Consider the following 27,187-nt stretch of genomic DNA (forward strand, 5'->3'; position numbering starts at 1 on the left):
ACTCTAGTTTAGAGGATACAATGGAACCTTGGGTCACGTACAAATCGGGTTACGACCAAAAAGTTCACCAAACTTTTGCATCTGTTCACGACCACACACTCGGGTGACGAACAAGCCAATTTCCCTTCCGGTTTGTACGCGCCGATGATTTCCGAACGTGTTCAGTCTCTCCATGTGCATTCCCTGTGCAGCGAGCGAGACAGAGAGAGCACAAGAGAGCGAGAGCGAGAGAGAGAGAGAGAGAGAGAGGGCTGGCCGCGTAAGGCCGAGAAGGCAGTTAAAGAATGCACCGGGCTTGTTTTTAAAGAGACTGATACGAGCATTGTTTTAACCTTGTTGTATTTAATGAAGACATTTTTCTATTAGATTTTAACCTCCACTTCACTTCTGTTTACAGCGATCGGTTCGTAGCGTGCATTGTTGCAATGTTACTTTTCTTGGTTGTTTATTAAATTACAGATTTTTCAAATGTTCATGTTTTACCCTGTGCTTAAAACTCATTTAAAAAAAAAAAGTTTTTACAGCGAGTGGTTCGTAAGGCTATAGCGTGAATTCTTGCAATGTTACTTTTCTCTGTTCAAGGTTTTCTCAGTGTTATTCAATGTTTTTACATTTAGTTTACTATTACGCTGTGCATTCTATGTTGTAGTTAACTATTTTTGTGCTTAAAAATCTTTACAAAAATTATTTACATACAGTTCATATCGTCTGGAACAGATTAATTGTATTTACATACAGTCCTATGGGGGAAATTACTTTGGGTCATGACCAAATTGGGTTACGACCAGAGTTTTGGAACGAATTACGATCGTGACCTAAGGTTCCACTGTATGTGTTTAAAATAAGAGTAGTTCAAAAGAAGGGGGTTAGAAAAGGAATTTTATGAGATTTTAAGCAAAAATGCATATAGTACATAGTGTTTTGGTTTTTTTTTTTTAAAAAATTATGATATTGTCTTCTTACATATAAAAGTGTTTTTTTTATATTTATTATTACAATGAATGATTCTGCACACACTGTTTTTTACAAAATATATACACTGCCTGGCCAAAAAAAAAGTCGCCACAAAAGAAAAAAAAAGGTCACACACTCTAATATTTCGTTGGACCGCCTTTAGCTTTAATTACAGCACACATTCGCTGTGGCATTGTTTCGATAAGCTTCTGCAATGTCACAAGATTTAGTTCCATCCAGTGCTGCATTAATTTTTCACCAAGATCTTGCATGATGGGTGCATCACTTCATCTGCCTCTCTTCTTACCCTGATGCGCCCATCACTCTGGAACAGAGTAAATCTAGACTCATCAGACCACATGACCTTCTTCCATTGCTCCAGAGTCCAATCTTTTTGCTCTCTAGCAAATTGAAGCCTTTTTTTCCGGTTTGCCTCACTGATTACTGGTTTTCTTACGGCTACACTGCTGTTCAGTCCCAATCCCTTGAGTTCCCTTCGCATTGTGCGTGTGGAAATGCTCTTACTTTCACTATTAAACACAGACCCGAGTTCTACTGTTGTTTTTCTTCGATTTGATTTCACCAAATGTTTACGTGATCTCCGATCACGATCATTCAGGATTTTATTCCGGCCACATTTCTTCCTCGAAGACGATGGTTCTCCACTATCCTTCCAGTTTTTAATAATGAGTTGGACAGTTCTTAACCCAATTTTAGTAGTTTCTGCAATCTCCTTAGATGTTTTCTCTGCTTGATGCACGCCAATGATTTGACCCTTCTCAAACAGACTAACATCTTTCCACGACCACGAGATGTGTCTTTCAACATGGTTGTTTAAGAAATGAGAAGCAACTCATTGCATCAGTTGGGGTTAAATAACTTGTTGCCAGCTGAAAGATAATCGCCCATGCAGTAATTATCCAATAGGAGGCTTGTACCTATTTGCTTAGTTAAATCCAGGTGGAGACTTTTTTTTTTTTGGCCAGGCAGTGTATATTGCTGAAATGAAACAAAAAGTGAAGTTAACATTCCCTATTTCTGGCTGCTTATAAATAAAAGGCATTCCTTACAACAGCCTGGGATCAATTACGAGGATCATTTAAATAGAAAAAGATTGTCATAACAAGACAGGTTTACCAAATATTCAATTAAGATAAAAGCATCTTACCTCTTGCTCCATGTATTTCTTAAATTTTTTTGCTGCCTCATGCCTCCAAAGCTTAAGACAGACGATTGCACTGATGATATATATGAACATTGTGACAAAGAGAAAAATTGCTCCTGCTGTCTGGCCTCCTTCAATGCGGCAAAAAGCACCGTTTATTCCATTGTTAAACAAAGGGTAATAGCAAAGTCCTCCCCGGTTAATATCATTCACATAAACAATGGCGGCAGACAGATATAAAATGAAGAGAGACACATTCAGGCCAAACTCTGTTAATGGCCACCAGTTTGATCCCAAGAGAATAGCACGATAATACATGGTCATACCAAGAACAAGGAGGATCACAGTAACAATCCAAGCCAGCCCTGCCACAACCAGAATGAAAGGGGTTTTAGGTCCACTGTAGTAGTAGCCTCCACTCATACTACTACCAGCATAACTGTATGGTTGTGAGTAACCAAACATGTTGTACCATTCATTATCCTTATGAATGTAGGCACAGACACAGGCAAAGACAGCAGCACCGAGAAGCAGTTCAAAAATGCAAAGTATTCTCAGGAGGCCAGGCCAGGACTTCATAAAAGAGTATTTCATCTCATAGGCTTCTAATTTTTCACTGTAAGTCATTGCTGTGCGATAAGTCCTCCTGTCCAAAGAATCATAAGGCTCATGAGGTATCATGACTTCTCTGTCTTTGCGGGAGTTGTAGCTGCCACCAGAACCTCCATACGGATCTCGGTAGGAACTAGCAACTGATTTCTGGTTACGAACAGATGGTGTTGGAGAAGCAGGAGGTGAGCACTGCACGCCATCACTGTTAGAATGATTATTCAAGTTTGGCATTTCCCATTGGTTCTTGTTCTTGCTGCCCCTGAAAAAATTTTTCCACGAGTCTGGAATAAAACGACGAATGGGCTTCAGGTCTAGATCTTCAACAGGCTCATCATTCTCACTTGGGTAAAACTCTGCCCCAACTGGCGGCTGAATAGGCAGAGGGGGTGGTGGCAGAGGCTCTGAATTCAAAGTGCAGTTGCTTTCCCTAGTCTCTTGCAAAGGGACAGGTGGATCTACAGCAACTTCATCATAATGGGGACCTCTTATTCGATCAATACGGATGTCATGGGAAACCCCTGACTGCAACCCAGAAGATGTTCTTCCAGCAGACATTTGAAGTACTTTGTGCTCTAAAAAATAAAGAAGCATAATGTCTATAATAAGTTTTGTACAATTTGCATTAAGGCATTTCTTTTAAAGCATTCAAAACGGATTCACTATTGAATAAAGCAGCAGTGAAGCATCAATTTGTTAATGAATGAATACTATTATTTGAGGTTATTCCTGAATGTATTGTACACAGAGTTGTAACTTTTGCATTATCCATTGTTATCATTCATTAAAAACCTTTTCCCTTAACCACATACAAAAGATACTACAGTGTTAGTAAGCACCGCAAAGCAGGATTCAAATTTTCATCACTGAAAGCATCAGTTTAAACCAATATCAAGAATATTGAAGGATAAAAGGATAATGAATATTAAAACTTCCTGAATAAAACAACTTATAAACAAATACTTTAACTTTGTTTTGGCAAGAAATTATAAATAATGTCTAGTACCTGAAGGAAATAAAATTTAACATACAATAAAAGAAGGAAGAAGAGGAACATCCTGCTGTATTGTTTGGAATCAGCAGGGTTGACTTCCTACTTCAACAGATGCATAAGCACAAAACATTATCACACTTCTGCACATTCTGTATATATTAGTCATGTAAAACAATCTTTTTAACACCTATACAGATGTCTATTAGAGCTAAAACTGTCTATATTATACTTCAGCACTGTAAATGAAAAGTATACTTGTAGATTCTGTAAGGTGATTTAGGCATTACTTAGTCTTTAACACTGCATGTGTTCTAGTCCCAGTTGCCAAACCCATGGGGATAGATGTGATATTAAGCATTTGACAAACTTGTAATAAATAAGGCATTTATTATCGTGATGTCTTCATGTAACTGGAATAAAACTAAAGCTTAATGCTATCACAAAAAAATTAAAGTGGTATATGTTAGGAACATGATATGTGTTAAGCATAAATGCTATGGATGAGATTAAACAATATACAGAATGATACATAGTTATACAATATAGTACAATATTTTTCATGACAAAGCATTCACCAAATAAAAAAAGATGCCTCCCTACTTAAGCAAATCATAAATAATACTTGCAAACTATTGATAAAATACAAAAAGACAAAGTAAGACAACATGTCAGATACCTGTACAGTGAAAGAAGACATTACCCTGTTTCCTTAATGTGGCACAACAGGCCACTCTCTTGGCTAGTTATACATTTCCAAGGAAAGAACTGACCACTTTTTCTACACATCATCAGCGAAAGGTTAGGATAAAACTACATTGTGGAAAAAGACCCTAAATTGTCTAAGGAAAAAAACCGAAGCCATGTAATAGTTTTTAAAACATCATTCTGTAGCAATATACTGAAAATATACAGTGCATCTGGAAAGTATTCACAAAGCATCACTTTTTCCACATTTTGTTATGTTACAGCCTTATTCCAAAATGGATTACTGTAAATTCATTTTTTTCCTCAGAATTCTACACACAACACCCCATAATGACAACGTGAAAAAAGTTTACTTGAGATTTTTGCAAATTTATTAAAAATAAAAAAATTGAGAAAGCACATGTACATAAGTATTCACAGCCTTTGCCATGAAGTTCAAAATTGAGCACAGGTGCATCCTGTTTCCCCTGATCATCCTTGAGATGTTTCTGCAGCTTAAATAGAGTCCACCTGTGGTAAATTCAGTTGATTGGACATGATTTGGAAAGGCACACACCTGTCTATATAAGTTCATGTCAGAGCACAAACCAAGCATGAAGTCAAAGGAATTGTCTATAGACCTCTGAGACAGTATTGTCTCGAGGCACAAATCTGGGGAAGGTTACAGAAAAATTTCTGCTGCTTTGAAGGTCCCAATGAGCACAGTGGCCTACATCATCCATAAGTGGAAGAAGTTCAAAACCACCAGGACTCTTCCTAGAGCTGGCCGGACATCTAAACTGAGCGATAGGGAGAGAAGGGCCTTAGTCCGGGAGGTGACCAAGACCCCGATGGTCACTGTGTCAGAGCTCCAGAGGTCCTCTGTGGAGAGAGGAGAACCTTCCAGAAGGACAACCATCTCTGCAGCAATCCACTAATCAGGCCTGTATGGTAGAGTGGCCAGACGGAAGCCACTCCTTAGTAAAAGGCACATGGCAGCCCGCCTGGAGTTTGCCAAAAGGCACCTGAAGGACTCTGAGACCATGAGAAAGAAAATTATCTGGTCTGATGAGACAAAGATTGAACTCTTTGGTGTGAATGCCAGGCGTCACGTTTGGAGGAAACCAGGCACCACTCATCAACAGGCCAATACCATCCCTACAGTGAAGCATGGTGGTGGCAGCATCATGCTGTGGGGATATTTTTCAGCGGCAGGGACTGGGAGACTAGTCAGGATAAAGGGAAAGATGACTGCAGCAATGTACAGTGACATCCTGGATGAAAACCTGCTCCAGAGCGCTCTTGACCTCAGACTGGGGCGACAGTTCATCTTTCAGCAGGAGAACGACCCTAAGCACACAGCCAAGATATCAAAGGAGTGGCTTCAGGACAACTCTGTGAATGTCCTTGAGTGGCCCAGCCAGAGTCCAGACTTGAATCTCTGGAGAGATCTTAAAATGGCTGTACACCGACGCTTCCCATCCAACCTGATGGAGCTTGAGAGGTGCTGCAAAGAGGAATGGGCGAAACTGGCCAAGGATAGGTGTGCCAAGCTTGTGGCATCATATTCAAAAAGACTTGAGGCTGTAATTGCTGCCAAAGATGCATCGACAAAGTATTGAGCAAAGGCTGTGAATACTTATGTACATGTGATTTCTCAGTTTTTTTTATTTTTAATAAAATTTGCAAAAACCTCAAGTAAACTTTTTTCATGTTGTCATTATGGGGTGTTACGCGGCCAGCCGTCCTTCTTCTGGTCACTCCAGCTCCTTGATGCAAACACCCCTGCTTGGGCTCACTGCTCAGCTGTCTGCCTGCCTGCAAGCATGCGCTCGCTCACACCGGTTCTTTTCACACTGCTTCCTGCTTACTTCCTCACTACGCAACCTCCGTCTTTCTTTTCTTTTTCCTCCCTTTAGCCGCCTTGTGCTTCTATTTATGAAGAGGACGTGGCAGCTGTAGCGCCGCGATTATTTATTTAAAATTGGCCTCTTGATGTGAGCTGTGGACCTGTTATACCACAAGTCCCTCTGCGCGATGCGGTCCAGAGCTAATTATGCAAATCCAGATCGTTTGGATAACTTTAATTTATGCAAGAACGATTCCAGTTTGGCGCGAAGAGGATTCTTCATGTTGTCAGTTCACACACTTCTCGATGGTCCGGGATTTTTCAGGTGATTTTCTATGTAATAAACTTAAGTTATAGCATAATGAAAATTGCATAATTAGATCTGGACCACCCTATACTGTACATGGACAGACTGAACACGTGCGTAAATTACCGGCGCGTACGAACCGGAAGGGAAACTGGCTTGTTTGTCACCCGAGTGTGTGGTCATGAACAGATGCAAAAGTTTGGCGAACATTTTGGTCGTAACCCAATTTGTACGTGTTCAGAGGCGTTCATGACCCGAGGTTCCACTGTACTGTGATGCCTGTTAAGTGACCACAGATGATCTAATAAACTGAAGCATTCAACAAGTAAATAAACAACTTCCAAAATTTACAATGTCAGTCATGGCATGGCACCCATTGATAATCATTCTGTAATGTATACAGAACAAAAAAAGAGTGACAGATACTTAAATAGAAAAACAATATAGAACAATGTGCAATTTCTTCTTAACATTTCATATAATAATATAGTATAAAGAAAAAGAAGAAAAAAAAAAAAACACCATTCAAAAAAATGTTTACACTACTTAAACTTTGACAGTATTTAATCATCTGCCAAAAAGACTGACCAACATCAGTGTCTCATAAATTGAATTTTTTAATCTGTTTGCACCGACTGGTGTGGCTGGCCATCTGCTCATCTCGCTAATCTATGTTTTAGCTTTGTTTTTTTGTATTAATTTATCTCAACGACCACTGTCCTACGATCGTGATTCTTTACTTAACATATTTTCTTGCTTGCTTTCCTCTCAATTTTCATCTCCTGTTGGGATATTATGAGATCCTCCACCTTTGTTTTATTCATCTGCTGACTTCTTCACCTGGACGGCGGTGTTCTGTATCAGTGAGCTGAATGCTTCTTGGAGATGCAAACGCATGGAAAAAGAGCCGGCATTGCTGTTAAACAACGCCGACTCAAGTCCCACAGCTTGGTTTCCCGATGCCTGTGAGTTGCCTACAACCCATCCTCTCCTGCACAGGACTCCATCCCTGGTTCATGGGCACTGGACACCGGATTTAATTTCTCCAGTTGAAGGCGGCATTACTTTTCCTCTGTGTGCTCTCGGGGAGTAGACATCCAACCCCAACATCGCGGCAGGCGGTGGATTTACGGCCGCAAAAATTCAAAGAGAAAGGCGACTTCGATTAAAGCTCTAGAGGCCTGAAAGGCGATTTCGACTACAGCTCGAGGCCTAATTACGCATTCTGATTCAATTACGCATTCATTCAATACACCTACAGTGGTGTGAAAAACTATTTGCCCCCTTCCTGATTTCTTATTCTTTTGCATGTTTGTCACACAAAATGTTTCTGATCATCAAACACATTTAACCATTAGTCAAATATAACACAAGTAAACACAAAATGCAGTTTGTAAATGGTGGTTTTTATTATTTAGGGAGAAAAAAAAAATCCAAACCTACATGGCCCTGTGTGAAAAAGTAATTGCCCCCTGAACCTGATAACTGGTTGGGCCACCCTTAGCAGCAATAACTGCAATCAAGCATATGCGATAACTTGCAATGAGTCTTTTACAGCGCTCTGGAGGAATTTTGGCCCACTCATCTTTGCAAAATTGTTGTAATTCAGCTTTATTTGAGGGTTTTCTAGCATGAACCGCCTTTTTAAGGTCATGCCATAGCATCTCAATTGGATTCAGGTCAGGACTTTGACTAGGCCACTCCAAAGTCTTCATTTTGTTTTTCTTCAGCCATTCAGAGGTGGATTTGCTGGTGTGTTTTGGGTCATTGTCCTGTTGCAGCACCCAAGATCGCTTCAGCTTGAGTTGACGAACAGATGGCCGGACATTCTCCTTCAGGATTTTTTGGTAGACAGTAGAATTCATGGTTCCATCTATCACAGCAAGCCTTCCAGGTCCTGAAGCAGCAAAACAACCCCAGACCATCACACTACCACCACCATATTTTACTGTTGGTATGATGTTCTTTTTCTGAAATGCTGTGTTCCTTTTACGCCAGATGTAACGGGACATTTGCCTTCCAAAAAGTTCAACTTTTGACTCATCAGTCCACAAGGTATTTTCCCAAAAGTCTTGGCAATCATTGAGATGTTTCTTAGCAAAATTGAGACGAGCCCTAATGTTCTTTTTGCTTAACAGTGGTTTGCGTCTTGGAAATCTGCCATGCAGGCCGTTTTTGCCCAGTCTCTTTCTTATGGTGGAGTCGTGAACACTGGCCTTAATTGAGGCAAGTGAGGCCTGCAGTTCTTTAGACGTTGTCCTGGGGTCTTTTGTGACCTCTCGGATGAGTCGTCTCTGCGCTCTTGGGGTAATTTTGGTCGGCCGGCCACTCCTAGGAAGGTTCACCACTGTTCCATGTTTTTGCCATTTGTGGATAATGGCTCTCACTGTGGTTCGCTGGAGTCCCAAAGCTTTAGAAATGGCTTTATAACCTTTACCAGACTGATAGATCTCAATTACTTCTGTTCTCATTTGTTCCTGAATTTCTTTGGATCTTGGCATGATGTCTAGCTTTTGAGGTGCTTTTGGTCTACTTCTCTGTGTCAGGCAGCTCCTATTTAAGTGATTTCTTGATTGAAACAGGTGTGGCAGTAATCAGGCCTGGGGGTGGCTACGGAAATTGAACTCAGGTGTGATACACCACAGTTAGGTTATTTTTTAACAAGGGGGCAATTACTTTTTCACACAGGGCCATGTAGGTTTGGATTTTTTTTCTCCCTAAATAATAAACACCATCATTTAAAAACTGCATTTTGTGTTTACTTGTGTTATATTTGACTAATGGTTAAATGTGTTTGATGATCAGAAACATTTTGTGTGACAAACATGCAAAAGAATAAGAAATCAGGAAGGGGGCAAATAGTTTTTCACACCACTGTATATCAGGTTTGTGGTGCTTATACTTATTACTATTCCATATTGTACTGGAACATTCATCATTCAATATTATACTATAGGCCTGGAAAATTCATCAACTAACAGTACAAGCCTGTACAGTAATGAGTAAAGCGGACTACAATCATTACAAAACAACTTCTTCGTTACTTATCATTTGTTCTTCATACACTGCTGACACAAACTCGTGCCCATTTCATCTTACGTTGTCGAAACGGGCTCCTTGTCTAGTCTCAAATAATCTGGATTTCTTTTTCATCAATGAGACCTGGACTGTAAATGATGACTCTTCATGTTTTACTGGCTTGGTACCAACAGGTTATTCATTTTTAAACTCTCCTCGGCTGACTCGTCGTGGTGGGGGCATTGCCACTGTTTTTAAAAGTATGTTCTTGTGTCGGAGCCTTACAAAGGGTCCGTTTAGTAGCTTCGAACTGCAACTTTTCGAAGTGTGCAGCTCCCCTTCTTTGTTGTTTGCTGTGGTTTATAGACCTCCTGTAATTAATAATATATTCATTTCTGAATTCTCTGATCTCCTGGCTGATATCACCCTCTCCCATGACAAAGTATTTATTGTTGGTGATTTTAACATTCACGTTTGTTGTCAATCGAAACCTTTGGTTAATGACTTTTTATCACTATTGGAATCATTTGATTTTATCCATCATATTAATATACCAACTCACTCTCTCGGTCACACCCTTGATCTCGTTCTTACACGTGATATTTCAGTTAATGATATTGATTTATCCAATGTTTCTTTTACTGATCACTTTTCTATAATGATGGATTTGAATATTACTGTAGATGTCCCTACTACTAATTGTGCTTCACGCTGCTCTCGCTTTTTAAATTCTTCTATTACAGTAATCCCTCCTCGATCGCGGGGGTTGCGTTCCAGAACCCACCGCGAAAGGTGAAAATCCACGAAGTAGAAACCATATGTTTATATGGTTATTTTTATATTGTCATCCTTGGGTCACAGATTTGCACAGAAACACAGGAGGTTGTAGAGAGACAGGAACTTTATTGAAACACTGCAAACAAACATTTGTCTCTTTCAAAAGTTTAAACTGTGCTGCATGACAAGACAGAGATGACAGTTCCGTCTCACAATTAAAAGAATGCAAACATATCTTCTTCTTCAAAGGAGTGCGCGTCAGGAGCAGAGAATGTCAGAGAGAGAGAGAAAAGCAAACAAATCAATAGGGCTGTTTGGCTTTTAAGTATGCAAAGCACCGCCACACAAAGCAGTTGCAATGAAGGCAGCAGCTCACACCCCATCCGTCAGGAACAGAGAATGTCAGAGAGAAAGAGAGAGACAGAGAAAAACAAACTATCAAAAATCAATATGTGCCCTTCGAGCTTTTAAGTATGCGAAGCACCGTGCAGCATGTCGCTTCACGAAGCAGCTGTACAGAAGGGAGCAACGTGAAGGTAATCTTTCAGCATTTTTAGACGAGCGTCCGTATCGTCTAGGTGTGTGAACAGCCCCCCTGCTCACACCCCCTCCGTCAGGAGCAGAGAATGTCAGAGCAAGAGAGAGAGAGAGAAGTAAAAATCAAAAATCAATACGTGCTGTTTGATCTTTTAAGTATGCAAAGCACCGTGCAGGAAGCATATCGCTTGATAAAGCAGCCATATGTAAGCTCAGCAAAGAAGAGAGCAATGTGAAGGTAATCTTTCTGCGTTTTTTGAGGAGTGGCCGTATCCTCTAGGGGTGTGAAGAGCCCCCGTGTTCACAATATATTTGAGGAGTTTTATTTAATACGTAATACGTCCCTTGTATGAAATCAACTGGGCAAACCAACTGAGAAAGCATGTACCAGAAATTAAAAGACCCATTGTCCGCAGAAATCCGCGATATATATTTAAATATGCTTACATATAAAATCCGTGATAGAGTGAAGCCGTGAAAGTCGAAGTGCGATATAGCGAGGGTTTACTGTATATCCGATTTTAAAACCATATTTTCTAGTCTTGATGTGCATGTTCAATATGATTGTATCGATGATTCTGTCTTAGAATTTAATTCTTCTTGTAAAACAGTATTAGACTCAATTGCTCCGCTCAAGATACGCTATAATAAGGGAATTCCTGCTCCCTGGATAAATGAAACTACGCAATCGCTGCGCCGCGCCTGTCGAACTGCGGAACGGTGTTGGAAAAAAGATGGTCTGATTGTTTCTAAACAGTTTTTTTTAGAACTTCTCTATTCAACTTTCAGTTTGCAGTTAAGAAAGCTAAACATGATTTCTTCGCTGATTTAGTTTCCCGTCATTCTAAGAATCCTAGGGTCTTGTTTAATTCAATTAATGCGGCCATTCACCCTCATTCAGTGAGGAGATTAAATAGCACGGTTCTTTCATGTGAGCAATTTCTTTCATTCTTTGTCAGTAAAATTGATAAAATTCACTGTGGTATTGTTCCAACTGACTATGAACTTCCTACTGTTAATCATGGTATTGTATTCAAATCTTTTGATCCTGTCTCACTTTCACAGCTAAAAAGAACTATTGACACCCTTAAACCAGCTCCCAGCCCTCTTGATATTGTACCACCACGCCTCTTAGTGGAAGCCTTTCATGTTTTGGGCCCATCTTTACTAGCCATTATCAATGATTCTATTACTGCGGGGGTTGTGCCCTCATTTTTTAAACATGCTGCAGTGCGTTCCAGTCTAAAAAAGGCAGAATTAGATCCTGGAGTTTTAGCCAATTTTCACCAGATTTCCCAATTGCCATTTCTGGCTAAAATATTAGAAAGAATTACAGTGGAACCTCGGTTCACGAACGTCTCGGAACACGTACAAATCGGTTTACGACCAAAAAGTTCACCAAACTTTTGCATCTGTTCACGACCACACAAGCCAGTTTCCCTTTCGGTTTGTGCGCGCCGATGATTTCCGCACATGTTCAGTCTCTCCCTGTGCATTCCCTGTGCAGCTAGCAAGAGAGAGAGAGAGAGAGAGAGAGAGAGAGAGAGAGAGAGAGAGAGAGAGAGAGAGAGAGAGAGAGAGAGAGAGAGAGAGAGAGAGAGAGAGAGAGAGAGAGAGACACACACACACACACGAGAGAGAGAGAGACACACACATGCGCGTGCGAGGGAGAGGGGGCTGGCCACATAAGGGCTTGTTTTTAAAGAGACAGATTCCAGCATTGTTTTAATGAAGACTTTTTTCTATTGGATTTTAACCTCCACTTCACTTCTGTTTACAGCGATCGGTTCGTAGCGTGCTTTGTTGCAATGTTACTTTTCTTGGTGGTTTATTAAATTACAGATTTTTCAAATGTTCATTTTTTCCCTGTGCTTAAAACTCATTTAAAAAAAAAAAGTGTTTTTAGTGAGCTGCTCGTAGCGCTATAGCACTAACTCTTGCAGTGTTCATTTTCTCTGTTGTTCAAGGTTTTCTCAGTGTTATTCAATGTTTTTACATTTAGTTTACTATTACACTGTACATTCTATGGTATACTTAACTATATTTGTGCTTAAAAATCTTTAAAAAAATATATTTACATACAGTTCGTACGGTCTGGAATGGATTAATTGCATTTACATACAATCCTATGGGGGAAATTACTTCAGTTCACGACCAAATCGGGTTACGACCAGAGTTTTGGAACAAATTATGGTTGTGAACCAAGGTTCCACTGTATTTACAATCAATTGGTTGATCACCTTAACTCCAATAATTTATTTGAGATCTACCAATCTGGCTTTAGGCGTTATCATGGTGTTGAGACAGCCCTCCTTAAAGTATTCAATGACATCTCTATTATTACTGACTCAGGTGGGACTGCAGTCCTTGTCCTCCTGCACTTGACTGCTGCCTTTGACACTATTGACCATGAGATATTGCTGTTGCGGCTTGAACAACAAGTTGGGCTTAAAGGGGCTGCTCTTAACTGGTTCAGGTCATATCTAACTGGTAGACACTTTTCAGTGACTTTAAATTCCTCTTTTTCGTCTACTGCTCCTCTTAAATGTGGTGTTCCTCAGGGATCCATTTTGGGTCCTATTTTGTTCTCTATATACCTTCACCCTATTGGAGCTATTTTTAGGAAATTTAACATTTCTTTTCACTGCTATGCTGATGATACACAGGTTTATATTCCCATCTGCAACTCTGCAATAAATCAACTGCACAACTGTCTTTCTGAACTAAGATCCTGGATGGCTAATAATTTTCTTGATCTGAATCAAAATAAAACAGAGGTGCTTATAGTGGGTCCATCTGTTAAAGCCCAAATTTCTCTGTCTCTCTTTCTGTCTTTTGCAAACCTCAAGTCCACAATCTAGGTGTTATCTTTGACAGCAACCTCTCTTTTGAGAAACAAGTTAATTCTGTAGTCAAGAGTTGCTTTTTCCAGCTTCATCTATTAGGTAAGATGAAGCTTTTTTTTATCTTCTAGGGATTTGAGAAAGCTACTAATGCTTTTATCTTTTCTCACCTTGATTACTGCAACTCGCTGTATTCTGGGATTAGCAAATCCCTGATACACAGGTTACAGTTGGTCCAGAATGCTGCCGCTCGCTTTCTGGTTGGGGTAAGAAAGTATGACTCTGTCTCTCCAATATTAGCTTCTTTACACTGGCTGCCTTTCAGTTTCGGAATTGATTTTAAAATCTTGTTGCTAGTTTTCAAATCTTTACATGGGCTTCCTCCTACCTATGTGTGTGAATTGTGTGTTTTACACCAGCCATCCAGAGTGCTTAGATATTCTGGTCAGTTGTCTCTTGTTATCCCTCATACCAAGTGTAAAACTAAGGGGGACAGGGCTTTTGCAGCTGCTGCTCCTCGACTGTGGAACTCTTTACCTCATTACATAAAAGGAGTCATGTATAATTGAACTGTTCAAAACAAAATTAAAGACTCATTTCGATTCACTTGCATTCCGTGATCTTCATTAACCAGTAACCCCGCATTTCTCGAAAGAATCGCAAATCCAAGAATGGCAATCACTTTCTGTTCCCGCCGATATTTGGAGGGATGAAATATCATGGAGGGTGGATGCATCCTGGGAAATATTTCATTTAATTCAATAAACATATTTGTACTAAAGCGGTTTCTTTTTGGAGCTGTGACTCATCTGGTTCTGGTGTTTCAGAAGTGCGTTGTAGGCGCGTTCGTTTATTGTTTTTATCCATGCAGTCTCTTTTTTGTTTTTCTATGGCTGTGTCGTCAGCCAGAAGTCGTTTGCTGACGGCCGCGGATTCGCGTGCTGAAGTGACCATGGCGGCGGATCCGGGCATGGAGGGCTACATTACTAAACGAAGGTGGTATATGCGGTGGTGTGGGTGGTTGCGTTCAGGTGGCTGTACAACCTGGTGTGCACGCTTTACCTCAGGTTTAGTTCACAGGTCATAGCCATACGGGCTCATTTTTGTATTTGTAATCGTTGAGCTGTTTCTTTTTGGAGCCGTGACTCCTTTGCCTGTGCTGTTTCAGAAGCACGTTGTGGGTGCCTTCGTTCATTGTTTTTATCCATACGGGCTCGTTTTTACATTTCCATTAGTTGAGTTCTTTCATTTTGGAGCTGTGACGTCTTTGCTTCTGGTGTTTCTGAAGCGCGTTGTAGGAGCCTCCGTGTATTGTCTTTATCCATGAACTAAGGATCACTTGAGCACATAAATGCATAGCTTTGCAAGCTTAGCCTGGCTTAGAAACTCCCATTATATAATCTTTACTTTAGCTAACGGCCAAATATAACCGAAACAATTGTTCAGCCTTACCTATGAAATGTAATCCCCCGGGATCTGGTTTGGAGCGTACAGCGGTTTGTACAATCCCAAGCAGCACATTATTCATTACTTCACTCCACAGCACTGCCACTCACAGTATGGCGGCGACGTTGACGTACGATTCTGCTAGTCATGAGGCGTGTTTCAGAAGCGCGTTGTAGGCGCCTTTGTGTATTGTTTTTATTCGTGCAGTCTTGCTTTTGGCAGCGGTGGTAGTGTGTACGACTTGCCTGTTGCCTCTGGCATCTGTGCATATATACTGTACAACCTGGCGTGCACGCTGTACCTCAGGTTTAGTTCACAGGTCGTAGCCATACGGGCTCGTATTTGTATTACTAATCGTTGAGCTCTTTCTTTTTGGAGCCGTGACTCCTTTGCCTCCGCTGTTGCAGAATACGCGTTGTGGGCGCCTTCGTTCATTGTGTTTATCCATACGGGCTCGTTTTTGTATGTCTGTTAGTTGAGCTCTTACATTGTGGAGCCGTGACTTCTTTGCTTCTGGTGTTCGTGAAGCACGTTGTAGGAGCCTCCGTTTATTGTTTTTATCCATGCGGTCTCGTCTTTGTTGTTCTGCGGCTGTGTCGTTAGGTGGAAGTCATTTACTGTTAGGAATCATAATTCAACTTACTTTTAATACTGAATTACCGTTATGTGATCCAAATATGCCACACTGACTGCTGGCACAGTGGATTAGAGCAAGTTTAGTTTACAGGTTGTGTTGTTTGGGCGCCACCTACTGACTCTGGGAAGCCGCTGGGTTTGACTGTGGGGCGCTGAGGCGCAGTGTGCAGGCGCCTCGGTGCGTCCGCCGTCCATGCATAAATTAAACTGTCGTTTAGTAATATAGATACTGATGGTTTCCTCATTGTGATTATGTAACATTACTTCTATTTATTATTTATTTTATTTATCTTCATTTATATTATTTCTATTTATGCTATTCATGTTAATTGTATGTTTTTCTTTAATTCTATTATTGTAAAGCACTTTGGCCACAGCATTCCTATGTTGTTTTAAATGTGCTATATAAATAAAGTTGACATTGACAAATTAAGCATGTTTGTCTGTTTGACAAAAGTAATATAGCAAAGTAATGTTATGAAACAGTAAAGGCACTGTAAAACAATGAAGATTTATTGAAAGTCAACATGGAGATAGCCTTACTATAGGCAATAGGTATTTCTCATACTAATGTAAAATTTTGTAATCCCCTAGAAACGTTCATATTTTTGATAGATATTGATTAAGACGGCTTGCAGGTCTTCAGCTGGCTACTTCCTTACATAGTACCCACCGAATATCACGATCATATGTATAGAGGATTTAAAACTTGTATTAATGTAATCTCCATCCAAATTAAAATGGAACATGTAAGCTAGCCTCAGATTGTGAAAGAATTAAACCATTAAAGGCTCATGCTTTTTTTCCTTTTCTTAATGTATGGAGAAGTCACCATTACCTGCCAGCCCAAGGTCAGGAATGTGAGAAGTGATTTAATAGACATAGGGGGAAGGTCACTCTTAGAGGCGGGTGGTAACTATGTTTTGGTTTTAAGAACAATGGTGGCTAAGTAAGGGGGCAGAAAATCAATTATTTCTGATAAAGCATGAGAAAATATGGGGGTACGGATCAAGTTTAGGAATGAAGGATTTGTGCTTTTTGGAATCAGATAATGATGTTAAAGTGAAAAACAGATACTGATAAGAACTGTAATAAATGTAAGATTTACCCAACAAAGAGTGCTTACTTCATTGAACTGAAATGGCTGTTAAAACATCTCTGCAACAAAGTCCATTCATTTTTTCATCTCAAGACTCTGAGTGTTTACATTAAAGGGAGAGCCCATTCTCCCATTCTCCACAACATATGCACCATGAAAGCAAAAGGGTAAAATGGGAAAAATAACACAGAGAACTGCTGTTTCATTTTGACCATTTCTGAACCCAGAAATTAACTTTAGGGATGCCATTATCTTGTTGCCCAAGGAAAGACAATGTATTTGCTTTATTGAACAGAATAACATGTTTAAACTGTGCTATCAGACTAACAAAGATGTCACTAATAATTCACAATTAAACATGATTCATTAAGAGTGTTTACTATTAGGTCACTAGAGTAATGACTGCTGAAAATGGGGCTTTATAGTCATCGGATATCACAATCACCATCAGTTTTACAGCCTTTTCTTGCTTAACCAGGCTAGTCAGCCGCACCCAAATCATTTTCCTCCACTATCTCCAGTCCTAGTAATACTCTGGGGTGAAAGTCATTCTTTTCATATCATTCAAAACAGCATCCAACAATGTCTTTTTCGGACTCCCTCTGGACTCTATTCCTCAAATTCCTCTGTTATTTTGGTGCAACTTTTGCTCCACATACCCAATATAGCTTAGTCTGTTTCACCTCAGCACAACACTTACAGCCTTCACACCAAAGTCTTCATCTTCCCTTCACTCCATGACACTCCATAAATAGTTCTAATTAGAGCATACTGCTCCTCACACAGCTTTCAAAGCACATCACCTCAACACCAGAAACATTCCGTTTGAGGTCAGAATAGAGAACACTTTCTGGAATTGCTTTCTTGCACATCTTAAACTCGCTATCACTCACTATCAAGAAAGTCATCCATCCTTAAATAACTCTCCCCCAATAATCTCTTAACGATGAGATCCATGATAAGAAGACATAAAAAGTATGCATATTAAAATACAAAGCATAATCAACTACATTAACATATATTCAGCTAATATTGGGCTAAAGAAACACAGAATCAAACTACATGTAATCCCTCGCTATATCGCGCTTCACCTTTCGCGGCTTCACTCCATCGCGGATTTTATATGTAAGCATATTTAAATATATATCGCGGATTTTTTGCTGGTTCGCGGATTTCTGCGGACAATGGGTCTTTTAATTTCTGGTACATGCTTCCTCAGTTGGTTTGCCCAGTTGATTTCATACAAGGGACGCTATTGGTGGATGGCTGAGAAGCTACCCAACTTACTTTTCTCTCTCTCTCTCTTTTGCGCTGACTCTCTCTGATCCTGACGTAGGGGGTGTGAGCAGGGGGGCTGTTCGCACACCTAGACTATACGGACGCTCGTCTAAAAATGCTGAAAGATTATCTTCACGTTGCTACCTTCTGTGTGCAGCTGATTCGTCAAGCGACATGCTGCAAGGTGCTTCACATACTTAAAAGCTCAAAGGGCACGTATTGATTTTTCTCTCTCTCTCTCTCTCTCTCTCCCTCTCTCTCTCCCTGCTCCTGACGGAGGGGGTGTGAGCTGCTGCCTTCAACAGCTTTGTGCTGCGGTGCTTCGCATACTTAAAAGCCAAACAGCCCTATTGATTTGTTTGCTTCACTCCTTTGAAGAGGAAGATATGTTTGCATTCTTTTAATTGTGAGACGGAACTGTCATCTCTGTCTTGTCATGGAGCACAGTTTAAACTTTTGAAAAAGAGACAAATGTTTGTTTGCAGTGTTTGAATAACGTTCCTGTCTCTCTACAACCTCCTGTGTTTCTGCGCAAATCTGTGACCCAAGCATGACAATATAAAAATAACCATATAAACATATGGTTTCTACTTCGCGGATTTTCTTATTTCGCGGGTGGCTCTGGAACGCAACCCCCGCGATGGAGGAGGGATTACTGTACATGCTTTTCATGTATTTAAGATAATGATGTCGTAAGTGTTCAGTTCAATATATTTTACTGGTTCAGCTGTACCTATGATTTTAAACTATAATAAAAAAGCAAGCAATATTTTTGTCCCTGAAAACACAAGAGATACGATGTTAATTTAAAGCATTACAATTGGGATGTAATATATTTTGTACATTGATAAAAGCTAACATGACATTTAATTGTATTAGAAATGCATAGGAAAGGGAAATAATTACCAGCAATGGAACTTTAGGGGTTGTTTCACTCAGACTTTACCTGTAAGTATAAAAAGAGTCTTGGTTATGTTTAACACTTTTAAAAATTATACGTTTTGATAGGATTTAGACAATTTAGTTTTATTTATTAATACAAAACCAACCAAATAGTTATACAGACATGAAGAAATCTGTTGGTACACTTACAGCTTATTGAAAAAGTCCTATATGCCACCTGAAAAGTGATTAAGCGAAAAGCAATTGCCCTATGTACTGTATACCTGCATGATACATGTCAGAGTAAAAGTATTGATTATTCTACAAAGATATTCCAAAATTGCCTGGACACATTTGTTGGTACCTCTAGAAAAGATCATAAATAACTAGATTAGAGTGATTTTTCAAATAGCCTTTTTCTTTAATTGGTATCACACAAGTCTCCAATCGTGCAATCAGTCATTCAGCCTATTTAAATGGAGACAAGTAGTCACTCTGCTGTTTGATATCATTGTGAGTCCCACATTGAACACAAACCAGAGAAAGCAAAACAGAAAGCTGTGTGAGTATATAAGAAAGAAAATTATAGAAAAGCTTAACAAAAAAATGCTATAAGGCAATCTCCAAGCAGCTTGATGTTCCTGTGACAACAGCTGCAAATATTATTAAGAAGTTTAAGGTTAATGGGACTGTATCCAACCTTCCGGTACGCAGCTGCAAGTAGAAAATCGACTTCAGAATTGGCAGAAGTGAGAATGGTAGACAAAAAGCCAAGGGCGGCTTCCACGGAGACACAAGCAGAACTCGAGGGTCAAGCTCCATTAGTGTCTGATCGCACCATCCATTGCTTTTTGAGTGACAATGGGCTAAAGAAAAAAGACCTAGAAGTACTCCACGGTTGACAGAAAGATATAAAATTATAAAAAAAAAATACTGGAATTTTCTAAACTGCATATTAACAAGCCACAATGCTTCAGGGAGAATATCCTTGAGACAGATGAGATAAAACTGAAGCTTTTTAGCAAGTCATATTATCTCTGTATCCACAGACCTAAAAATGATGCTTTCAAAAGAAAAGAACTTCATACCTACTGTGAAAAATGAAGGAGGTTCAGTTATGCTTAGGGGCTACATCGCTGCATCTGGCACAAGGTGCCTTGAGAAAGTGCAGGAAACAACGAAATCTCAAGACTATCAAGACATTCTGAAGTGAAACATACTGCCTAATGTCAGAAAGCTCTGTCTCAGTCACATGTCATGGGTCCTCCAAAAGGATAATAACCCAAAATATACAGCTAAAAGCACCCAAGAATGGCTAAGAAAAATAAAAACATTGGACTATTCTGAAGTGCCTTCTATGAGGCCAGATTTGAAACCTATCAAAACATCTACTGAAACATGCTGGAGAAGGCATCCTTCAAACCTGATAAAGATGGAGCATCTTCCTGAGGAAAAGTGGGCCAAACTACCTGTTGACAGGTGCAGAAGTCTCACTGATAGCTACAAGAATTGCTTATTTGCAGTGATTGCTTCTAAAGTTTGTCCATTCATCCATCCATCCATTTTCCAACCCGCTGAATCCTAACTACAGGGTCACGGGGGTCTGCTGGAGCCAATCCCAGCCAACACAGGGCACAAGGCAGGAACCAATCCTGGGCAGGGTGCCAACCCACCGCAGGACACACACAAACACACCCACACACCAAGCACACTCTAGGGCCAATTTAGAATCGCCAGTCCACCTAACCTGCATGTCTTTGGACTGTGGGAGGAAACCGGAGCGCCCGGAGGAAACCCATGCAGACACGGGGAGAACATGCAAACTCCATGCAGGGAGGACCCGGGAAGCGAACCCGGGTCTCCCAACTGCGAGGCAGCAGCGCTACCCACTGTGCCACCGTGCCGCCCGAAAGTTTGTGCAACAAAATATTAGGTTAAAAGTTCCATCATTTTTGTCCATGCCATTTTCTTTTGTGTTACAATTTGAAATATTCTGTTAAATCAAAACTCTAAAGCAAAGTCTGATTTTTGTTAAATATGAAATAAACAATGATGGGCGACAATTGCTTTAGTCACTTTCTAGTTTTCAGAGACAATTTCTTTTTTTGTGGAGGAGTACTATACAAAATTGTATTATTAAAATTGGTAATATCTATGTGTTAGAAAAGTATTGTAATGGTCTGGGAAAGAAATTGCCACTGAGGCAGTGTGTCCTAAAAATTCAAAAAAATAAAGAAAAAAGAAAAAAAATGGTGTTGCTCAGAGTGATGTGGAGAGTGGCAGGCAGAGGAGACACATCTGCCACTCTTAAATAAAGCAGCCTCTGGGATGCTGGGGGTGGGACCTTGTAAGGAAGTCTGTTTTTTTGATAAAAAATAAAAAAACAGTGTCACATAGTGTCATACATAGGGTTGTTGTTCTAGGTCTGTTTTTTTGTCCTGACTACGTTTGTTTTTGGCCAGTTAAGGTAGAAGAGAAATAAAACCTTTGTTTTTTTGGACAATTACCACCACTTGCCTGTGAGGGTCATTTTCCTGCTTGGGAAGGGATATTACAGTATTATAAGCACATGAGAAAAGTAGACACTATATTTTATTAAGAATTAAGATTTAAAAGTTAGAATTAAAGAGACACATGCCTACATATTTTTTATTATTCTGTATGAGCCACAGGTGATGCAAACCCAGCCACAGGGGATGCACAAACCAGTGTGTTTCTTTGTGCCGGTCCCAAGCCCGGATAAATGGGGAGGGTTACTTCAGGAAGGGCATCTGATGCAAAATTTTGCCAAATCAATATGCGGACAATACAAATTTCCATAATGGATCGGTCGAGCCCCGGGTTAACAATGACCGCCACCAGTACTGTTAGCCAACAGGGTGCTGGTGGAAATTAGGCTACTGTCGGCCAAAGAACAGGAATAAGAAGGAGAAGAAGAGGGAGGAGATGTGTCCGGAGACAGGAGGAAGGAAAAGAGAGTGAAACTGAGGGTAGGAACTTTGAATGTTAGCAGTATGACTGGTCAGGGGAGAGAGTTAGCAGATATGATGGAGAGAAGGAAGGTTGATATATTGTGCGTGCAAGAGACTAAATGGAAAGGGAGTAAGGGGCAGGTGGATCGGATGTGGATTCAAATTGTTCTATCATGGTGTTGATAGGAGGAGAAATGGAGTAGGGGTTATTCTGAAGGAACAGTATGTCAAGAGTTTTTTGGAGGTGAAGAGTGTCAGACAGGGTAATGATTATGAATCTGGATATTGGAGGTGTGATGATGAATGTTGTTAGAGATTATGCCCCGCAAGTTGGGTGTGCAATGGATGAGAAAGAAGATTTTTGGAGTGAGTTGGATGAAGTGATGAACAGTGTACCCAAGGAACAGAAAGTGGTGATTGGAGCGGATTTCAATGGGCATGTTGGTGAAGGGAACAGAGGAGATGAGGAGGTGATGGGTAGGTATGGTGTCAAGGAGAGGAATGAAGAGGTCAGAGGATAGTGGATTTTGCCAAAAGGACGGACATGGCTGTGGTGAATACATATTTTAAGAAGAGGGAGGAACATAGGGTTACGTACAAGAGTGGAGGAAGATGCACACAGGTAGATTACATCGTATGAAGAAGAGTCAATCTGAAGGAGATTGAAGACTGCAAAGTGGTGGCAGGGGAAAGTGTAGTTAAGCAGCATAGGATGGTGGTCTGTAGGATGACGTTGGAGATCAAGAGAAGGAAGAGAGTGAGGGCAGAGCCAAGAATCAAATGGTGGAAGTTAAAAAAGGAAGACTGCAAGGTTGAGTTTAGGGAGAAGGTGAGATAGGCACTGGGTGGTAGTGAAGAATTACCAGACAGTTGGGAAACTACAGCAGATGTAGTAAGGGTGACAGCAAGAAGGGTGCTTGGTGTGACATCTGGATAGAGGAAGGAGGAAAAGGAAACCTGGTGGTGGAATGGGGAAGTACAGGAGAATATACAGAGGAAGAGGATGGCAAAGGAAGAAGTGGGACAGTGAGAGAGATGCAGAAAGTAGACAAGAGTACAAGGAGATAAGGCACAAGGTGAAGACAGAGGTGGCGAAGGCTAAAGAAAAGGCATATGATGAGTTGTATGAGAGGTTGGACACTAAGGAGGGAGAAAACGACCTGTACCGATTGGCTAGACAGAAGGACCGAGCTGGGAAAGATGTGCAACAGGTTAGGGTAATAAAGGATAAAGATGGGAACATACTCACAAGCGAGGAGATTGTGTTGAGCAGATGGAAAGAATACTTTGAGAGGCTGATGAATGAAGAGAACGAGAGAGAGAAGAAGTTGGATGATGTGGAGATAGTGAATCAGGAAGCGCAACGGATTAGCAAGGAGTAAGTACGAACAGCTATGAAGAGGATGAAGAATGGAAAAGCCATTGGTCCAGATGACATACCTGTGGAAGCATGGAGGTGTTTAGGAGAGATGGCAGTGGAGTTTTTAACAAGATTGTTTAATAGAATCTTAGAAAGTGAGAGGATGCCTGAGGAGTGGAGAAGAATTGTACTGGTGCCGATATTTAAGAATAAGGGTGATGTGCAGAACTGTAGTAACTACAGGGGGATACAAGTGATGAGCCACAGTATGAAGTTATGGGAAAGAGTAGTGGAAGCTAGGTTAAGAAGTGAGGTGTTGATTAGTGAGCAGCAGTATGGTTTCATGCCATAAAAGAGCACCACAGATGCAACGTTTACTCTGAGGGTGTTGCTGGAGAAGTATAGAGAAGGCCAGAAGGAGTTGCATTGGGTCTTTGTGGACCTGGAGAAAGCATATGACAGGGTGCCTCGAGAGGAGTTGTAGTATTGTTTGAGGAATTCAGGAGTGGCAGGGAAGTATATAAGAGTTGTACATGATATGTACAAGGGAAGTGTGACCGTGGTGAGGTCTGCAGTAGGAGTGACGAATCCATTCAAGGTGGAGGTGAGATTACATCAGGGATACAGCTCTGAGCCCTTTCTTATTTGCAATGGTGAAAGACAGGTTGACAGACAAGATTAGAAAGGAGTCCCCGTGGACTATGATGTTTGCTGATGACATTGTGATCTGTAGCGATAGTAGGGAGCAGGTTGAGGAGACCCTGGAGAGGTGGAGATATGCTCTAGAGAGGAGAGGAATGAAGGTCAGTAGGAACAGGACAGAATACATGTGTGTAAATGAGAAGGTTGTCAGTAGAATGGTGAGGATGCAAGGAGTAGAGTTGGCAAAGGTGGAAGAGTTTAAATACTTGGGATCAACAGTACAGAGTAATGGGGACTGTGGAAGAGAGGTGAAAAAGAGAGTGCAGGCAGGTTGGAATGGGTGGAGAAAAGTGTCAGGAGTGATTTGTGACAAATGGATATCAGCAAGGGTGAAAGGGAAGGTCTACAGGACGGTAGTGAGACCAGCTATGTTATATGGGTTGGACACTGTAGCACTGACCAGAAAGCAGGAGACAGAGCTGGAGGTAGCAGAGTTAAAGATGCTAAGATTTGCATTGGGTGTAACAAGGATGGATAGGATTAGAAATTAGTACATTAGAGGGTCAACTCACGTTGGACGGTTGGGAGACAAAGTCAGAGAGGTGAGATTGCGTTGGTTTGGACATGTGCAGAGGAGAGATGTTGAGTATACTGGGAGAAGGATGCTAAGGATAGAGCTGCCGGGCAAGAGAAAAAGAGAAAGGCCTAAGAGAAGGTTTATGGATGTGGTAAGAGAGGACATGCAGGTGATGGATGTAACAGAACAAGATACAGAGGACATAAAGATATGGAAGAAGATGATCTGCTGTGGCGACCCCTAATGGGAGCAGCCGAAAGAAGAAGAAGATTCTGTATGAGCTAGAAACCACCAATAGTTTATTAAGCCAAAAGTTAGAAGTGCAGGAGAGCTGAAGAAAGGTGGGCCCCTCGCTTAGAGAGAGAATGTGAACTCTTCTGCTGTAAATTATAGTAGCAAGCAAGAATAGTCCTTATCAAACAGATAAGATAGATAAGATAGACAGAGTGGGGTTTGACACCCCCTAACTAAGAATTATTGGTGGAATCAATTAGAGGCAGGACTAGAGCAATGGAATGCTAGGAGTCAGATGAGGATGAATAATGACTTGTGTGATAAGAATTGTAATAAATGTAAGAGTTGCTCTTAGTTGTTTGCTCATTGTTCTATCTTAAGTGAGCCTGTATGTGCGCCATACAATAAAGCTTCATTCTGCTGTCTGTTCTGAAGTCTCCCAGTTGCCTTCATGGAGGCTGAGGGTGCCCCTGCCATGTCAGGCTGCTTCAACAGTACCAACAAGTTTGTCAATGTCTGTGTTTAATTTTATCTTTAAAAATACTGTATCACTGAGAAAAGATAATTCTTTACACTATTAAACAACTATTGAACTGAAAACTTATAAAAGCTAAAAACAATTGTTTTAATGATGCAGTTAGTATGAAATGTACATCTTATTTTATCTTAAAAAGATACATCCTCGTTAATTTAATTGAAATGTTTGTGCTATGTTTTGCAATTCACCAAGACTTACATGTCCTTGCTGAAAAGGATCTTGGGAGATACTAGAATCTTGACTCTACAATAAAAAAATTAATTTATTGATTAAAAAACAAAAAGAATATATCAACATGCAATTAAAGGTAATATAAGTTTAAACCAACTCAAGATTATGTAAATGAAAACAAGTATTCTCTTGCTGGGTTTGTAGGACTAACATCTTTAACTGAGCCAAGTGGTTTAAGAAGACATTAAAAACTTCAACAAAATAACTTTTATATACAAAAATGCTTAATGCAATAACAAATAACTCATAATTCTATGCACTGGAACTGAAGACAGGATTGTTCAGCAATGAATGAGGGAAAAAGGCAGATCGTCAATTCAAACACACAGAATTATGAGACTGGGTCTTTCCTGTTTATCAAGTTTTGATAAAATAAGTATTAATAATATTTGAGCAAAAACCACATGCATTTTGAATGTTTTCAGCATACAAATGGATAATGGACATGTGAATTATGTGATACAAGTTGCACGAGAATGTTATTTCTTTTTTTTCATGGAATTTATCATATAATTTTCCATTGTCCAGCACTGGTCACTATTGAGTGTCATTCAATCCAAATCTTTTTCATGCATTTTGTCCAGGAAAACATAACATTTGTTAGATTAAAACTTTTTCTCAGCCATCACTCATCACTCACCAACTACATGGGTAAGCATTATATTAAAAAATGTAATCTTTGAGTAGACTATTCTTTCACACCTTCTCTTTGAATAAATGCTGTCAACAAAACAGCTGCTTACTTTCCATAGATATGTTTGAATATGAGTTTGAATAACTGGTAAATATTTGTATTTGCTGAAGCTAGTAGAAAACATAAAAACAGGTCTGATGGCAAATAATGATTCAGCTCAAAACAGCTTATGATTTTAGACTGCACCTGATAGCTAAAACCTGAATTTAAAAGCACCCTATATAGTATAAATATTGTATAATCTTGTTTTTCATTTAGAATAATATATACATACATATGTCCTGTCAAATATACTGGGTCAATTTCAATTAAAACTTTTATGTTATACAGTCCACTGGAAAAATTTGCATCCTTCATCTAACTATTCTGGGTTCAACTCTAGAAATTCTTCTGGTTTGACGTTAACTCATATGAAAAGGACTGAGGCAGAGTTTAAAACTTTGTTTATGTTTTTGCATTTATGTAACAGATCATTTCTCATATTACAGTATATTTGTAATTATAGTATGTTACATAATCCATCTAAAAATAGTTTACTGATGCTTGCAGATTTTTCTTAAACTTCCTATATTTATTTCTTCTTCCTCTGTTTCTATTTATATATATATATTTCTTGTTCTAATTACTCTTCATTACTTTAACTTGTCTTATCACATTAAACATTTTTTCTACAAATAAATGTACACATGCATTCATTATTGAGCCAGTAGCAGGACATACAGTAACTGATGCTGCTGGCATTGGCTGTACAGTGTGCATAAACAGTGTATACAGTAGTTAAGTAGCTTTCAGTGATTAGTTCTGAAGACATTCTACAGAATTCTCCATCCTGCACACAAAAAATATTAAATGCATAAAAAA

At 39.9% G+C, this 27,187-nt stretch overlaps 2 protein-coding genes across 4 annotated transcripts in view; both read right to left on the bottom strand.

The window, feature by feature from the left end:
* Positions 1-27,187, bottom strand: part of oclnb (occludin b) — a 169,369-nt gene that overhangs the window by 107,092 nt on the left and 35,090 nt on the right. The window lies entirely within an intron of this gene.
* LOC114644881 (MARVEL domain-containing protein 2) overlaps positions 1-27,187 on the bottom strand; it is a 200,636-nt gene that overhangs the window by 35,090 nt on the left and 138,359 nt on the right. Inside the window, exons 2-4 of one of the 3 annotated variants that reach the window (XM_051930099.1) lie at positions 25,600-25,644; positions 19,103-19,142; positions 2,123-3,303 (exon numbers count right to left, since the gene is read on the bottom strand). In XM_051930099.1, coding sequence (XP_051786059.1) covers positions 2,123-3,286 — 1,164 coding nt within the window. In that variant the 5' untranslated portion in view covers positions 3,287-3,303; positions 19,103-19,142; positions 25,600-25,644. Of the gene's footprint in view, positions 1-2,122; positions 3,304-4,398; positions 4,475-19,102; positions 19,143-25,599; positions 25,645-27,187 lie in introns of those variants that run through there. The other 2 variants (XM_051930100.1, XM_051930098.1) reach the window with 2 other exon arrangements.

This window comes from Erpetoichthys calabaricus, chromosome 7, assembly GCF_900747795.2.
Source record: "Erpetoichthys calabaricus chromosome 7, fErpCal1.3, whole genome shotgun sequence".
Lineage (NCBI taxonomy): Eukaryota > Metazoa > Chordata > Cladistia > Polypteriformes > Polypteridae > Erpetoichthys > Erpetoichthys calabaricus.